Source organism: Mercenaria mercenaria, chromosome 12 (assembly GCF_021730395.1).
Source record: "Mercenaria mercenaria strain notata chromosome 12, MADL_Memer_1, whole genome shotgun sequence".
In the NCBI taxonomy this organism is placed as follows: Eukaryota; Metazoa; Mollusca; class Bivalvia; order Venerida; family Veneridae; genus Mercenaria; species Mercenaria mercenaria.
In genome coordinates, this window is record NC_069372.1 from 6,327,517 (window position 1) to 6,345,715 (window position 18,199).

The window sequence follows — 18,199 nt, forward strand, 5'->3', positions numbered from 1 at the left end:
ATACATGTATTTTCTGTGTTGTCTTTGGAAAAACAAAGCCCTGTATACCTCAAATACATTTTGTTCATCCCCTTGAGACCATAAGTGATCAGTGTTTTACCTGATTATGAATGTTCAAATCCCTGCATGTTTGTAGTTCACCTGAGTTCAGGTTTCATGATGTGAGCTATTTTGATCACGCACCACCTGTCAGTTTGTCTGTCACCCATCCACTGTCGTCTCCATTTGGTGGAAATTGATGAAACTTGGTCTGGATGTTCCTTGGATGGTTCTCAAGCAAATTTGTTCAAAGAATTTTATTCCAGTCACACCTATAGTTGCTATAGTAATGGTAAAGAAAAACGTTAAAATCTTCTTGTCAGAAATCTGTTACAGGATGTCAAAATATTTTGACAGAAATGCTCCTTAGGTGACCCTCTACCAAGACGATGGCTGCTATGGGCGTGGTCAGTTTTCCTTATCTGTACATAGTGGGAACTATTGAAATGGCCTTGCTGTGAGGTTCAATTGTTTTACATAGATTTATATAGGAAAAACTTTTAAAATCTTCAACTTCAAGTAAGCCTAGGATCAAAATGGGCCCTGCCCTGAGGTCCACTTGTTTTACATAGACTAATATAGGAAAAACTAAAACTCTTCTTGTCTTAAGCTGTAATGCCCTTAGCTTAGATATTTGGCATGTAGCATCGCGTAGTGATCCTCTACCAAATTTAAATTACTATTTTAAGTTCCAAGTCAATAGCTTTGATAGTAACAGAGATATTTGACTTTATCAAAAACTTTAACCAACGGTGACGCCGACGCCGACACCGGGGCGAGTGCAATAGCTCTGATTTTTCTTCGAAAAGTCAACTAAAAATAAAGATATTCTTTTTTTAACTTGTAAATTAAAATTTTGGAAAATAGCTGATGAGGTAAATACAGTAATACAGATTGATAAAATAGCATATTAACTGTTTATTAATTAGCAACAGAAACATATAAAGAAGCAAGTAAAGATTACTTTGACTGCAATAAACATGTAAATCCGTCGGTGCTTTATACTTTTTGTTATATGTTGCGGGGGACATATTGTTTTTGCCCTGTCCGCCCATCAGTCTGTCCGTCAGTAGATTTGCAATTTACTGTGAAGTCACTTAAATTCATGGGCATGAAATTTCAGGGTTTTGGCCAAAATGGCTAATTCATGGGAATATGTTTGTTGGGATTAATGTTTGAAATTCATGGATTGTTACACATAAAATCCATGAAAATTAGTCAACCACTAATATTATTATTAATGATTTTACAGTGTACAAAATTATTTTGTAATATTCTAAAAAAGTGTGTTTAAATTTTAGAAAAGAAAAATATCATTTACCCTTTAAGAATGCAGAGCTTGAAGCAAGATGTCAGAAACTGCGGGCACAGTTGGAAAACAAAAAGTATGAGGAGATGGTCAAAAATATTGATAGATTAGTAAGTAAAACCTAACCCTAATTTTGCTAAATTTCTATAATGGACTTTTTTCATTTTGGACAGTACCATTAACTGTTAAAAGGGATGCTTACTTAAAAGTTACTGACTGAATGGCGAACAGGGCAGATCTTGATCAGACTGTATGGATGTGCAGGCTGATCATGATCTACACTGGTTGCAAAGGCAGAATCAGTCGTGTCCAGCATAATAAGGGTTAATGTTACAATAATAAGGACATACAGAGCATTATTTGTTTCCACACGCATACTTTATGAATTTTCAATTTTTATATACATACAAATTTTCTGTCTAAATGTACTTTGTATACCTGTATTTAACACTTATTGGATATATTGAACTCCTATTGGATATATGTAACTCCTGTTGGATATATTGAACTCCTATTGGATGTATTACACTCCTAATGGATATATTGAACTCCTATTGGATATATTGAACTATTGGATATATTGAACTCCTACTGGATATATATAACTCCTATTGGATGTATTGAACTCCTATTGGATGTAATTAAGTCCTACTGGATGTATAATTCCTATTTGATATGGAAAAATAATTGATTGCTTTACCCTTTGTGTAAAATACTATGTCAGAAATGATGTAATGAAGACGTCTCGATAATTTATGTATCAAAAAGATCTAACGAGCCTTCAGTTTTATTTGACTAAAAGTATAGTCAGTTTTGACTAAGATGAAACAAGAAAGATTTTACGTAGAAGTATATCATAAAAGAGATATTAAATATTTGACTTGCAATGATGCATTTGACTCATGGATTTTGCACAAGTGCCTCCTCCGATCTTGGCCTGGCAAAATCCGTTTAATGTATAACCAAATATGAAGTACATGAAAAATGGAATATATGGACTTGTATCAGTTAATTTTAATTTCATTCTTCATATAAAATATTTGATATACAGCAAATGTGTTTTATGTTTCAGAAAACGGATTACTACTCTGCTGGCAGAGATGGTAAGATTGTGTTTACATTTTACCTCATTCTTGTTGTAGAAGTTCTGAAGGTTATTCCTTTTTGGAAGGAATAAGTTGTACATGTAATTTAGAATCAGAGATGTTGTGGTTATTAAAGATCTTACATTCAATCTTGGGTTCATATGTAGAAGGTGGCATTTACTTGTTGACAACAGGTAAGTACTGGAACAGAATGCAGGGACACTGCTTAGGTTAACAGCCCATCATTATACCATTGATATACTGTTGAGAAATGACATTAAATCCCAAACAGATTTAAAACATTCCACTTTTGCAAATTGAATTTATGAATGTTCTAAAAGCTGAAATGTTTTATGATTGTTTATTTATTTTTAGCTCCACTATTCAGATTATTATTACTATTTTTACGTTACTGTCAAATCGCTGGATAGTGGACCGCGCTGTCTTACGGACAGCTCTTGTTAGATTAAGTTCTCAGTCATAGTGACATATTTCAAGTCTTATGCTGACATTCCAGTTAATTTTGAGTTTTAATGGTTTAGGAAGATCGCAGTTGGCCTTCCAGATGTTATTACAGTAACGTGGGGGTGTGAGGGTGGGCACCTTGGTAGAACACAGTTTTTTCCACAAGCCAGTTGGAAGGCTTGCTCACTTGTAAGAGTTTGGTTCAGACCCCACACACCTGAGAGACAAGTAATCAAACTCATCGACTTTAACCACTTTGTAAAGATCCAGAGTCTATATAAGTAAAACAATATTATATTAGAGAGTAAATGTTTTATTTCAGTGAAAGAAATGAAGAGGCAATTGGTTTCTGTGTTCAACTTTATCGTAACTGTGGGTGGGGCATTTGCTTTTGGATACAAGGCAACGCAATATACATTTAGTGGGTACAGCAATGTTTTTGCCCTGGTAAGTTGTATTTAATTTCAGTGACTTAGCCTCATGTAATATTATTTGTACAACATTTATTGAGTGTATTTTATGAGATATTAAATTAAATATTAAAGTATCTGAACATTATATACTGAACTGGGGCATCCCTTCAGTGAAAACAGGTTTTTTTCCCTTGATTTGGTTAAAAAATAGTAAAATATTGACTGTATCTAAGTATCTTGATGGATCTTCTTAAAAAACATAGTAGATCACTATACGGCAGTGGTGCACTTGCAACTTTTGTCAGGATCGCTTCAGTACCTTTAGAGTTATTGCCCCTCATTTTTTTACAATCCAAAGTTCTCGTATAACAAATAATCCATTGATGGATCTTCATGAAATTTAGTACAAATATAGATCACTATAGGACGATGGTGCTTGCACATCTTTCATCAGGATCTCTTCTGTTACTGCAGAGTTATTGCCCATTGTTCTAAAATTCATAAATTCCCATAAAAGATAGTAACCTATTGATGGATCTTCATGAAACTTAATACAAATATAGACCACCACTGGCCAGTGTGTACCTGCAACTTTCATCAGGATCAGCATCATATATATTTTACAATCAATTTACTGTAATAATTAATAAACTTGAAAAAAATCTCTTGTTTTATCATGTAGAAATTCATTTCAGACCATTGTGTGGGTTTCCTAAGGGAAGTAATTAAAAGTTTTTAGATTTAATTATCTTATTTTTGGTCACTTTGGAAATCCTGTTTAGTCTCTGAATTTTTAGTGTTAATCTCCAAATTTTCTTAAAAATGGATGCAAGTAGTATTTCAAGAAGAATTGAGAAGGGCCTGTGTACATTCTGAACTTTGTTCAGTGTGAGTTATTAGTAAAGGTGGATAGTCTGTCGTCCTGCGTCAACATTTTTACTTTAAACATCTTCTCTAAAACTACTGGTCAGAATTACACCAAACTTGGTCAGTAAAGGACTTCTCATGAACTGCTTGATGGATCTTCATCAGACTTGGTTTGTAGCATTATTATAAGGTCCTCTCCCAATTTTATACAAATGGGGGCACTTGACCCCTTTTTGGGACCACTTGAGCTAAAAATAGAAATACCTTTAAACAAATTCTCATGGACCGCTTGATGGATCTTCATCAAACTTGGTCTGTAGCATCGTTATAAGGCCCTCTCCCAATTTTTAGAGACTGCTAGAGCTAAAATTAGAAATACCTTTAAATAACTTCTTCTCATGAACCGCTAGATGGATCTTCATCAAACTTGGTCTGTAGCATCATTATTATCCTCTCCCAAATTTGTTCAGATGGGGGCAGTAGACTTAAAAATAGAAAAAAAACCTTTAAAAGACGTCTTCTCATGAACCGCTTGATGGATCTTCATCAAACTTGGTCGGTAGCATTATTATAAGGTCCTCTCCCAATTTTGTACAAATGGGGAAACTTGGCCTCTTTCTGGGACCACTAGAGCTAAAAATAAAAATACCTCTAAACAACTTCTCATGGACCGCTTGATGGATCTTCATCAAACTTGGTCTGTAGCATTATTATAAGGTCCTCTCCCAATTTTTAGGCACTGCTAGGGAGAGCTAAAATTAGAAATACTTTTAAATAACTTCTTCTCATGAACCGCTAGATGGATCTTCATCAAACTTGGTCTGTAGCATCATTATTAACCTAACCAATTCTCCTGGATTCTGCACCAGTAATGACTTGAAACTGACAACTTCAACATACGTATCAGAGTTTGAGGATGAATGACTTAAGTCGTGTGATCATCTATGAAAGTGTTATGGAAACCATACAACACACCAGAAAACTGAACAACTGAACTTGTGACTTCTCTGTTCAGTCCGAGCACTAACCGTGCAGTAGTAAGGTATGGCATTATGCAGCACAGCAAGTGGCAGACCATTATTAAAACACAAAATAATTGATAATAATTTAATTGCATGTTATATATAACAAACATTACAGCAGTGAGCAAAATAAATAAATGCAAATTAAAACGGAGGGTATTTTAATCAATACATTTAAAGTATTATACAGTCTCTTCGAGAGACTTGTTCCAGACAAAGTCTGCATAACTAAAAATTGGTACATCCGTCGGACAAATCTTTAAAAAAAATTCTTTTCAATTTTGAAAAAACAAATAACAGTTATACATCCTTTTGAGGGTCTCACAGGGTGGCAGTTGAAACTGATCAAATTTTGAAGATATTTTGAATCATTTTAAGGTTGTAATTTCATATGTACATTTTTGGCCAATGGAATTTATAGAAGTATGTTGATTCAATACTGATAAGGATAATATTCTGAAAATTTGGTATATACCCAGCCAACAAAACACTAGCACCTCAATCAAATAAAATGTGATAAATGTTTGGACATAAAACCCATATCAACCACTATAAATAGTAACATTAAACAGGAACATGAGTAAACATAATAAAAGAAACAAACAAATATATATTTTTATGCCTCTGTATATTGGTTTTCACATGTTAGTCCCATTGATGGGTCTGTTGGTGATGGGTTTCGCCCAATAGCTTGAGAACCACTTGATCTTGAACATTCAAACTTTTTTAGCATGATTGGGTATATAAAGTATGTGCACCCTATTGTTTGAGGGTCAATAGGTCAAAGGTCAAGGTCACAGGGGCCTGAACTTTGAAAACTGTTTCCGCTCAGTAACTTAACAACCACTTGACAAAGAACATTCAAACTTGGTGGCATGATTGGGTTTATGAAGTAGATGACCACTTTTGTTTTTTGGGGCGAGTAAGTCAAAGGTCAAGGTCATAGTGATAATGTGACTTAAAATGAGACAAACCATCATGGGTTACAAAAAGCTCTTGCTTCATCTACTTTACAACAGAATTTCCCTGATTTTGTAAACAATTCCTAAATTACATTTTTAAGCATGTACAATAGATTTTGAATTTACTTGATAAGAAGGGAAAATGTGAACAGAATGGATGCATTATTTAAAATCTAAAAACATGTATATATTATAATGTAAAAACTTACGACAAGACAAAAGTGTCACGTAAGCCCTTTCAAAGGTGTGTGACACTTTAATAAACCAATGCTAAATACCTTCAACTTATTTAGTGAAAATCATCAACACTGTTTGAACCAATTTATAACTTTCATGATTTTAATGATAATAACACTATAATCTTTATAAGCAAAAGTACAAAACGTTAAAAACACTGAACACATTGAAGAAAAACATATTTACATACATGATAACAAGCACTGAGCATTGTTCTTATAAAAGTATCTAAAGTCTAATTATGTTACCATGACAACTGACAAGAAGACAATAAAGCAGACGACTAATAATTGTCATTGGAAAAAATACTGAATAATAAATAAGAAAATGTAAAGTCTAAACGAAAAACTTAACAATATATGAGGAAATAACAATACCTGGAGATATATATCGTAAATATAAATGCAAACTGGTTTATAATCTAAAGACCATAACGTGTCTAAAACGGAATAAAAAGGAATACTATTTTGCAAATTTGACAATGGTGAAGATACATGATAGTATGAAGTGATGTTTGAATTCTGAAATGAAGTCTATATGATAATAATGTTTGAACATTGCAAAATTTCGAAATATGCTGTAAAAGCACATATTTTTGGAATTTTGAGTATGTTCGCGAGGTTTAATATTAGCAAAATTGTAAAAATGGTATCATACTTTAATTTGAATTATACTAATGGTGAATATTTACGTGAGGATGAATTTTCACCAGCTGTAGCGCCTCGCGAATATAGCAAAAATTAAACCCTCGTGAAACTTTCTGCTTTTACAGTATATTCACAGCAGGAGGAAAGTAGTTGTTAGACTGAAAAATATTAATATTCCACATTTATATAGCACTCCAAACCACATAATACAACATATTCGAAAGTGTAAAAATTTACAGTTATGCACTAATATATCTCTAAAACAAAACTGAATCTACCAGTTGTAGTGTATCATCCTAATGGCTTATCTAAAGAATGTGAGATTAATTACTTATATTTGCTATGTTAAGAGTTCAGTTTAATCTGCGATTCTGTACTAACCACATGCTTAATAAATATATAAGCTAGAACAGATCTTCATGTGATATCTTACATTGGCGACGAGGAAAATATTTGTTTAAATTCGGATGGACGAGAGACATTGATTCGATTCGAGTGCCATAATTTTATTTCCTATTTCCTAAGTCAGTGCTTGGATAATTAAAATAGCAAAAACGATAAACATTCCATCAATTGAACAGTCTGATGTTTCGGTTGACCAAACTTTGCTTTCACAAAGATGGGATAAATGCATGAAGCAATTTAATTTTTTTTCACAGTTGGTTCCGGTATAACAGATACAACTCAAAAACGAGCATTGTTGTTACATCTCGCAGGTCCAGAAACACAAGAAATATATGTGACATTGACAGAAACTGGGGAAGATAAAGATTATGACAAAGCTGTTGAGAAATTGACGGATTATTTCAAACCAAAAAAGAACATAGCTTATGTACGGCATATTTTTCGTTGTGAAATCCAGAGAGATTCCGAAACTGGAAAAAATTTCAACAAGATTGAAACAAATTTTAGCATTAACATGTGAATACGGGGATATAAATGATGACATGATAAGAGACCAAATTGTTGACAAATGTCGATCACATGAGTTGCGTCGTAAGTTTTTAACAGTGGAAGATTTAAAGTTGCCGAAATTGCTTGACACTGCAAGGGCATATGAAGGTGTTTGTGCTCGAGCAGAGAAGATTGAAAACCCATCATCTACGCCCGTAGTAAATAAAGTTGTGGACAAACAAAAAAGTTGTTCGAGACCAAAACTGCATTCTGAACAGCAATGGAGTAACAAAGGCGTAAAATATTATCGCTGTGGAAGAATAGGACATATGGCGCGGAAATGTGACGTTTCGAAAAATCAAGTGCGGAAACATAGGACGTTTTGCGAAAATGGGCGAAACTAGTAAATCTAAAAAGATCACACAGAATGTTAAAAACCCCGATGATCATTGGGTTCGGATTTAGAAGAAAATGTGTTCATAATTGGAAATAAGTTCGAATACTTGCCCGGAACAATTAAAGGGATAAAGATAGATTTTCTTATCGGCAATGGGGCAAGCTGCAATGTTATTGATAAAACAGCATGGAAGAAACTTAGAAGACTAGAAATGTGTCCATGGGACACAAATGCCCCCACTACATGACAAAGGACACAGATCAACTTTGGGAAAACAATATGTTGCTATTTAAAAAATATGCAAAAAATAGCCCTCATTTCTCTTCGTAATGACTGTAGGTAAAATATTTTCGGAGCTACGCGCGACAAAACATTAATATGACAATTTTTTCCTAGGTCAGGGGCTATAACTCCTACAATACTGAATGAATCCGGATTCGAAACCCCAGGTGCACAACTGCACATGCTGACCAACATTCCTGTAAACCTTGGTGACTCTAGCTCAAATACTTTTGGAGCTACGCGTGACACAACATTAAAATGACCAATACTTTTACTAAGTCAGGGACCATAATTCATACACGACTGAATGAATCCGGACGCGAAACCCCAGGTGCACAACTGCACAAGCTGACCAACATTCCAGTAAACTTTGGTGACTCTAGGTCAAATTCTTTTGGAGCTACACGCGAAACAACATTAAAATGACCAATTTTTAATTAAGTTAGGGGCCATAACTCCTACACGACTGAATGAATCCGGATGCAAAACCCCAGTTGCACAACTGCACATGATGACCAACATTCCTGTAAACTTTGGTGACTCTAGGTCAAATACGTTTGGAGCTACGCGCGACACAACATTAAAATGACCATTTTTTTACTAAATCAGGGACCATAACTCCTACACGACTGAATGAATGCGGACGCGAAACCCTAGGTGCACAACTACACATGCTGACCAACATTCCTGTAAAGTTTTGTGACTCTACGTCAAATACTTTTGAAGCTATGTGCAACACAACATTCTCGGAAGGACGGACGGATAGACAAGGGCAAATCTATATGCCACCCCCCAAAGTGGGGGCATAAAATTTTCAACATTAAATTATTTGCAGACTGATACCCAAGTAATCCTTTCTATAAATACAAAACTCTTGACACCATTATAATTATAGGTTTTTAGCTTTGTATCGGGGAAATATGCAAGCGCTCTGCAACGGATATACTGCGCGACTTCAGGAGCGCAATATTCTTCCGCTAAAGAACGAGTGCATATTTCCCCGATGCAAAAATATTAACCTTTTTATTACATACATATCTACATGTATAAATGTAATGTAAACATTCTGAATATGTTCATAGCCTGAATAAGATTGACAGTACTGCACTAAATAAAAAGAATTAATGCAACAACACCATAAATTACGTCACTCGCCGATTGTATAGAAAAATATAAACGTTTCGTTTCCATTGTAACTTAACGGGGAACAGAAATGAGTATGTAATAATTTATCTCTATCCTGGCATAAAAAATAATGAAAAAATACTTTTGATTAAGATACAGCAAATCACAATCCTTTTATTCTATATGCAAAGTTTCTCAATTTTAGTAGATTCCTTAAGATATACAGTAAAACCTACCTTAGCAGACACCTATATCCAGCAGCAACATGCCTAAAGCGGTCAGTCACTTAACTTCCTAAATTGACTTGTCTATTTAATCTTGTCTTAAGCAGCCAGGCTGTTTCGCTTCATTGACTGGCTGCTTAATACATGATGGACTGTATTAGCTTATTCATTTGGGACTGATCTTGTTCTGCACAAGGTGATATCACTTCTGCATTAGCTATATCACTTTTGCATTAGCAGAAAATAGTTCAGTGTTAAGAAAGGATCTTCTCCTGGGTTCAAGGAGATAAAACTAAGGCAGGATACCAGACATTTAACTCCCAACATCTGATTGGCTGAATTTCAGCTAAATTATGAAATTAGCCAATGACTGCATTGCCAGACTTGTCCCCAAACTTCTTTTTATAACTATAGAAACAATACACATTATCTACTGTTACAGTTCTTCATGGTTATGACAAGACTGGCTTGTAGAATCTTGTTTTGGCTTCTGAGGTTTTAAATCGTAGCTTTTGAGCATATTGTAGATTTTAATAGGATCACAGTTCCAGTGTTTATGAAATGACACGGGAATATGGCGGCTGAGGTAACCTTCTGAATAATCATCTGGTCGAGCCTGTAACATACTAATATATTATTACACATGTGACAAATTTCTTATGACGATAGACAACATTTTCCTGAAGATACACACACAGCCTTTCTTAAATTTTACTTGCATAATAGTTATACAATAACACTTATTAAGTAAAAAATCTGACTTCTGTTTGCTTTAGTAATGTGCATGGCTTTAGATGTCTGAATGACTTTAAAATTCCCTTAACATTTTTGGTCTGAATGCATTTCTCTTCAGGTTATCAGAGATTCTCATGGGCAACTCCTTCAGAATGTTTGTCTGTTTAGGATTTAAGTGTAGTGCATTATACATTACACTACAATTCCTTAAGCTTTGCTGACACTTTTCAATTCTTGGCATAGCACAGTTAGTACAGGGAAAGAAAGTTGTTGGAGAAACACTCTCAAACTAATGACCCTTGCATCTAACAATGTATAAAATTACAGTATGTCCATAAGAGGGTTTTCAAACATTAACAGCAGGTCATAATTTTACATCATTTTTCCTTTTTGTGTGCATTATGAAGTCCACTGCTAAACCTCCTTGATAATAAATCAAACATATTCACTGCAAAATAAACTGTCCTGTTGGCCAACCCCATTGGCTGAACACTGTGAAATTATTTATGCGCTATTTAATTTAGGCATGATATTTCAAGACCAGTCAAAATAGCTATTTTGTAAAGGCTTGAATTAGAGGATTTCCAACTATGAGGAGAAAATCTATCGGTCTTTTCTTAGTTCCTACGGGTATGATTTTGTGGACTGAAACAAGCATGAAATCAACAAAATTTAGTCCACTGTGAAAATTGATAATTTCGTGGAAGAGCTCACTACTTTCATGAAATGAGAATGTTTTCCATGTCAAACTAGAGCTATCCCTAAAGGTGATGAATGTAAACACCGCATGCACTGACACAGTACATTGCAATTTGACGCACACAAGATTGTATAATTATGTGGAATGTATGTATATAGACTGTATGTATACAGTATAGTTACAAAAAACAAAGTCCCATAACTATGCAGAATATTTATCTAAAAGAACATAACATGCACCATGCACAACTAGGGTTGGTACTGACCACTTGTGTGAAGTTTGATTAAATTGTGTGAAAGGGTTCGGAAGATTAGGCGCGCACAAGATTGCATATGCAGACTGCATGTACATAGTATGTTAACAAGAAACAAAGTCCCATAACTCTGCAATTTTTGTTGCTGAAAGAACCTAACTTGCCCGATGCACAACTACTGTTGTTACTGATCACTTGTGTGAAGTTTCATTAAATTGTGTCAAGGGGATGAGGAGAGATGGTGCGCACAAGATTGTGTCTATGTATATAGTATAGAAACAAAAAAACGAAGTCCCGTAACTCTGCAATATTTTTTTTCTGAAAGAACCTAACATGCCTCATGCACAACTACTGTTGTTACTGATCACTTGTGTGAAGTTTCATTAGACTGTGTCAAGGGGATGAGGAGAGATGGTGCGCACAAGATTGTGTCTATGTATATAGCATAGTAACAAAACACAAAGTCCCGTAACTTTGCAAAAAAATTTCGGAAAGGACCTAAAATGCCCCATGCACAACTACTGTTGTTACTGATGACTTGTGTTAAGTTTCATTAAATTGTCAAGGGAATGAGGAGAGATGGTGCGCACAAGATTGTGTCTACGGACAGACAGACAGACGGACAGACAGACAACCTGAAACCAGTATACCCCCCCCCCCCTTACAACTTTGTTGTCGGGGGGTACACTAAGTATTATGTCTAATAATGTAATTTTGTTCTCCTCTAATTGTAACAATTATACAGTATAACCTCTCCAGAGCGGCCCTCTCTTAAGCAACATCATCAAAATTTCCCCAAGCTGAAATATACTATCAAATTTACCTCTCCAGAGCAACAACCTCTACACAACAGTCAGTATTTGTATCTCCCAAAGGGTGTTGTTCTACAGAGGTTACACTGTAATTCACTTTTCGAGTACTTGAAAAGAACACAACAAGAACTACAATATACACCTACTAGATAGCTTGCCAGTCAATAGTCAAAACTACGATGTACTGCCTAAAGTCCGAAGGCATGACATCAGACACTAATTTTCACTTTTATTTTTAAATCTTGGACTTATTAGCCTTGAAAATATAGACTGGCACAAATTTGTATTAGTGATTTATACAAAGATTCATGTACTAATATATATTGTGCTGAAACTGAATGATACCTCGCAAATAAAATATCACAAATATTTCTTTGCTTTTGGAATATCAACACAATGCTTACCCGATGTAGATATGGCACATGCGTGATCGGAATGTCAAAACTACGTAAACACATTCCTATAATCATATTATCTGGTGAGTCATTTGATGAACAGTGACACTCGTCTACCAATCGCTGCACTACTGGCATACTGAACACCATTCTGAATAAATACACAAGATAATGTAAGTCAATATAAAAGCTTTGTTTTGATTTAACCTTTACCCTGCTAAATTTCTAAAATGGACTGGACAATCATTCAATCTGGGCAGTACCACTTATTATTCGGAGGAGTGTTCAATGAAAGGTGTTTTTAAACAGGCAAAATGTAAACACAGGTAATCTCCGTTTCAGTAGCATTTAGACACACAGTCACTGTAAATTAGTTCAGAAAAAATCTACCAAAACCTGCGCCCATCTGTCTTCTCAATAGATTATATACATTTGATAAAGCTTACAATCTTTAGTAGCAAAAAATCTGTAGAAGGATCCGAGATGAAAAATTATTCAGAGATCATGTGGAATAAAAATGATATAAAAAATGCTTTTGAAATTTGTGTGATGTGATGTGGGTTGCAAAACTAACGTGAAATTAATAATTCATCCACTCAAATTTTTCTAAAATTACTGTAGATACCCGTGTATGGTGCTCACTCGTGTATGATGCACACACAGGATTTTCGCCCAAAATCCTGAGAAAAAACATTTTTTACGGTACTGTATTGAACGTTACATTTATTACTGTATAAAGATAGACTTGTAGTCTTCCTACATACAATTTGTTAAACCTTTTGCCTGCTGGTGGCAAGTTATTCTGCCTTTGCGAACAGTGCAGACAAAGATCAGCTTGCACGTCCATGCAGGCTGATCATGGTCTTCACTGTTCGCTATTCAGTCAGTAAATTTTCATTGAGCACCCCTCCGAATAATAAGTGGTACTGCCCAGATTGAATAATGGACCAGACCATTTTAGAAATGAAATTTAGCAGGGTAAAAGGTTAAATCAAAACAAAGCTTTTATATTGTCTTACAATTTCTTGTGTATTTATTCAGAATGGTGGTCAGTATGCTAGTAGTGCAGCGATTGGTAGACGAGTGTCACTGTTCATCAAATGACTCACCAGATGATATGATTATAGGAATGTGTTTACGTAGGTTTGACATTCCGATCACGCATGTGCCATATCTACATCAGGTAAGCATTGTGTTGATATTCCACAAGCAAAGAAATATTTGTGATATTTTGTTTGCGAGGTATAATGCAGTTTCAGCACAATATATATTAGTACATGACTCTTTGTATAAATCACTGGTACAAGTTTGTGCTGTATGACCAGTCTATATTTTCAAGACCTGTTTACTGGGCTAATAAGTCCAAGATTTAAAAATAAAAGTGAAAATTAGTGTCTGATGTCATGCCTTTGGACATTAGGCAGTACATCGTAGTTTTGACTATTGATTGGCAAGCTATCTAGTAGGTGTATATTGTAGGTGTATATACTACTACATGTTGTGTTCTTTTCAAGTACTCCAAAAGTGAATTACATGTATAATTTTGTTACAATTAGAGGAGAACAGAATTACATTATTACGCATAATACTTGTTTGACATGGAGAACATTCTCATTCCATGAAAGTAGTGCGCTCTTCCACGAAATTATCAATTTTCACAGTGGACTAAATTTTGTTGATTTCGTGCTTGTTTAAGTCCACAAAATCATACCCGTAGGAACTAAGAAAAGACCGATAGATTTTCTCCTCATAGTTGAAAATCCTCTAATTCAAGCCTCTACAAAATAGCAATTTTGACTGGTCTTGAAATATCATGCCTAAATTAAATAGTGCATAAATAATTTCACAGTGTTCAGCCAATGGGGTTGGCCAACAGGACAGTTTATTTTGCAGTGAATATGTTTGATTTATTATCAAGGAGGTTCAGCAGTGGACTTCATAATGCACACAAAAAGCAAAAATGATGTACAGTTATGACCCGCTGTTAATGTTTGAAAACCCTCTTATGGACATACTGTAATTTTTATACATTGTTAGATGCCAGACTAGAAAAGCAAGGGTCATTAGTTTGAGACTGCTTCTCCAACAACTTTCTTTCCCTGTACTAACTGTGCTATGCCAAGAATTGAAAAGTGTCAGCAAAGCTTAAGGAATTGTAGTGTAATGTATAATGCACTACACTTAAATCCTAAACTGACAAACATTCTGAAGGAGTTGCCCATGAGAATCTCTGATGACCTGAAGAGAAATGCAGTCAGACCAAAAATGTTAAGGGAATTTCAAAGTCATTCAGATATCTAAAGCCATGCACATTACTAAAGCAAACAGCAGTCAGATTTTTTACTTAATAAAAGTGTTATTGTATAACTATTATGCAAGCAAAATTTAAGAAAGGCTGTGTGTGTATCTTCAGGAAAATGTTGTCTATCGTCATAAGAAATTTGTCATATGTGTAATAATATATTATTATGTTACAGGCTCGACCAGATGATTATTCAGAAGGTTACCTCAGCCGCCATATTCCCGTGTCATTTCATAAACACTGGAACTGTGATCCTATTAAAATCTACAATATGCTCAAAAGCTATGATATAAAACCTCAGAAGCCAAAACAAGATTCTACAAGCCAGTCTTGTCATAACCATGAAGAACTGTAACAGTAGATAATGTGTATTGTTTCTATAGTTATAAAAGGAAGTTTGGGGACAAGTCTGGCAATGCAGTCATGCCATTGGCTATTTCAAAATTTAGCCGAGATTCAGCCGGTCAGATGTTGGGAGATAAATGTCTGGTATCCGGTCTTAGTTTTATGTCCTTGAACCCAGGAGAAGATCCTTTCTTAACACTGATCTATTTTCGGCTAATGAAAAAGCTAATGCAGAAGTGATATCACCTTGTGCAGAACAAGATCAGTCCCAAATGAATAAGCTAATATAGTCCATCATGTATTAAGCAGCCAGTCAATGAAGCGAAACAGCCTGGCTGCTTAAGACAAGATTAAATAGACAAGTCAATTTAGGAAGTTAAGTGACTGACCGCTTAAGGCATGTTGCTGCTGGATATAGGTGTCTGCTAAGGTAGGTTTTACTGTATATCTTAAGGAATCTACTAAAATTGAGAAACTTTGCATAGAGAATAAAAAGATTGTGATTTGCTGTATCTTAATCAAAAGTATTTTTTCATTAATTTTTATGCCAGGATAGAGATAAATTATTACATACTCATTTCTGTCCCCCGTTCAGTTACAGTCAAAACGAAACGTTAATATATTTCCATACAATCGGCGAGTGACGTAATTTATTGTGTTGTTGCATTAATTCTTTTTATTTAGTGCAGTATTGTCAATCTTATTCAGGCTATGAACATATTCAGAATGTTTCCATTACATTTATACATGTAGATATGTATGTAATAAAAAGGTTATTATTTTTGCATCGGGGAAATATGCACTCGTTCTTTAGCGGAAGAATATAACGCTCCTGAAGTCGCGCAGTATTTCCGCTGCAGAGCGCTTGCATATTTCCCCGATACAAAGCTAATAACCTATAATTATCATGGTGTCAAGAGTTTTGTATCTATAGAAAGGATTACTCGGGTATCAGTCTGCAAATAAATTAATATTGAAAATTTTATGCCCCCACTTTGGGGGTGGCATATAGATTTGCCCTTGTCTGTCCGTCCGTCCTTTCGGGAATGTTGTGTTGCACCTAGCTTCAAAAGTATTTGACGTAGAGTCACAAAACTTTACAGGAATGTTGGTCAGCATGTGTAGTTGTGCATCTGGGGTTTCCCGTCCGCATCATTCAGTCGTGTAGGAGTAATGGCCCCTGATTTAGTAAAAAATTGGTCATTTTAATGTTGTGTCACGCGTAGCTCCAAAAGTATTTGACCTAGAGTCACCAAAGTTTACAGGAATGTTGGTCAGCATGTGTAGTTGTGCACCTGTGGTTTCGTGTCCGGATTCATTCAGTCGTGTATGAGATATGGCCCCTGACTTAATAAAAACAACGGTCATTTTAATGTTGTGTCACGCGTAGCTCCAATATAATTTGACCTAGAGTCACCAAGGTTTACAGGAAAGTTGGTCAGCATGTGCAGTTGTGCACCTGGGGTTTCGCATCCGGATTCATTCAGTATTGTAGGAGTTATGGCCCCTGACCTAGGAAAAAATTGTCATTTTAATGTTTTGTCGCGCGTAGCTCCGAAAATATTTTACCTACAGTCATTACGAAGAGAAATGAGGGTTCTTTTTTGCATTCTTTTTTAAATAGCAACATATGGTTTTCCCAAGGTTGATCTGTGTCCTTTGTCATGTAGTGGGGGCATCTGTGTCCCATGGACACATTTCTAGTCTTCTAAGTTTCTTCCATGCTGTTTTATCAATAACATTGCAGCTTGCCCCACTGCCGATAAGAAAATCTATCTTTGTCCCTTTAATTGTTCCAGGCAAGTATTCGAACTTATTTCCAATTATGAACACATTTTCTTCTAAATCCGAACCTGATGACTCATCGAGGCTTTTAACATTTTGTGTGATCTTTTTAGATTTACTAGTTTTGCACATTTTCGCAAAACGTCCTATATTTCCGCACTTGATTTTTCGCAACGTCACATTTCCGCGCCATATGTCCTATTCTTCCACAGCGATAACATTTTACACCTGTGTTACTCCTTTGCTGCTCAGAATGCGATTTTGGTTTCGAACCACATTTTTGTTTGGCCACAACTTTATTTACTACGGGCGTAGATGATGGGTTTTCAATCTTCTCTGCTCGAGCACAAACACCTTCATATGCCCTTGCAATGTCAAGCAATTTCGTCAACTTTAAATCTTCCACTGTTAAAAACTCACATGTTAATGCTAAAATTTGTTTCAGTCTTGCTGAAAATCTTTCCACAGTTTCGGAGTCTCTGGATTTCACAAGAAAAATATGCCGTACATAAGCTATGTTCTTTTTTTGGTTTGAAATAATCCGTCAATTTCTCAACAGCTTTGTCATAATCTTTATCTTCCCCAGTTTCTGTCAATGTCCCAAATATTTCTCGTGTTTCTGGACCTGCGAGATGTAACAACAATGCTCGTTTTTGAGTTGTATCTGTTATACCGGAACCAACTGTGAAAAAAATAAATTGCTTCATCCATTTATCCCATCTTTGTGAAAGCAAGGTTTGGTCACCCGAAACATCAAACTGTTCAATTGATGGAATGTTTATCGTTCTTGCCATTTAATTATCCAAGAACTGACTTAGGAAATAAAATTATGGCATTCGAATCGAATCAATGTCTCTCGTCCATCCGAATTTAAACAAATATTTTCCTCGTCGCCAATGTAAGA

General features: G+C 35.2%; 3 protein-coding genes and 1 long non-coding RNA gene across 4 annotated transcripts in view; 2 read left to right on the top strand and 2 right to left on the bottom strand.

Annotated features, from left to right (window-relative positions):
- Window positions 1-18,199, bottom strand: part of LOC123543283 (transport and Golgi organization protein 2 homolog) — a 133,101-nt gene that overhangs the window by 54,430 nt on the left and 60,472 nt on the right. The gene's annotated exons all lie outside the window — the stretch shown is intronic.
- Window positions 1,371-3,345, top strand: LOC128547192 (uncharacterized). The gene is made up of 3 exons (XR_008366367.1): window positions 1,371-1,458; window positions 2,421-2,451; window positions 3,221-3,345. It is a non-coding gene; the product is annotated as an uncharacterized LOC128547192 (long non-coding RNA).
- The window catches only part of LOC123535239 (beta-1,3-glucosyltransferase-like), a 106,519-nt gene continuing 98,724 nt past the window's right edge, over window positions 10,405-18,199 (bottom strand). The window contains exons 12-13 of the mRNA XM_053518919.1: window positions 12,873-13,014; window positions 10,405-10,584 (exon numbers count right to left, since the gene is read on the bottom strand). Of these exons, the coding sequence (XP_053374894.1) occupies window positions 10,405-10,584; window positions 12,873-13,014 (322 nt within the window). The remainder of the gene's footprint in view (window positions 10,585-12,872; window positions 13,015-18,199) is intronic.
- Window positions 13,817-15,536, top strand: LOC128547191 (beta-1,3-glucosyltransferase-like). Its single transcript, XM_053519066.1, has 2 exons — window positions 13,817-14,046; window positions 15,341-15,536. Exons 1-2 carry the CDS (start codon window positions 13,906-13,908, stop codon window positions 15,518-15,520), a joined length of 321 nt encoding a protein of 106 aa, XP_053375041.1. The 5' UTR covers window positions 13,817-13,905; the 3' UTR covers window positions 15,521-15,536.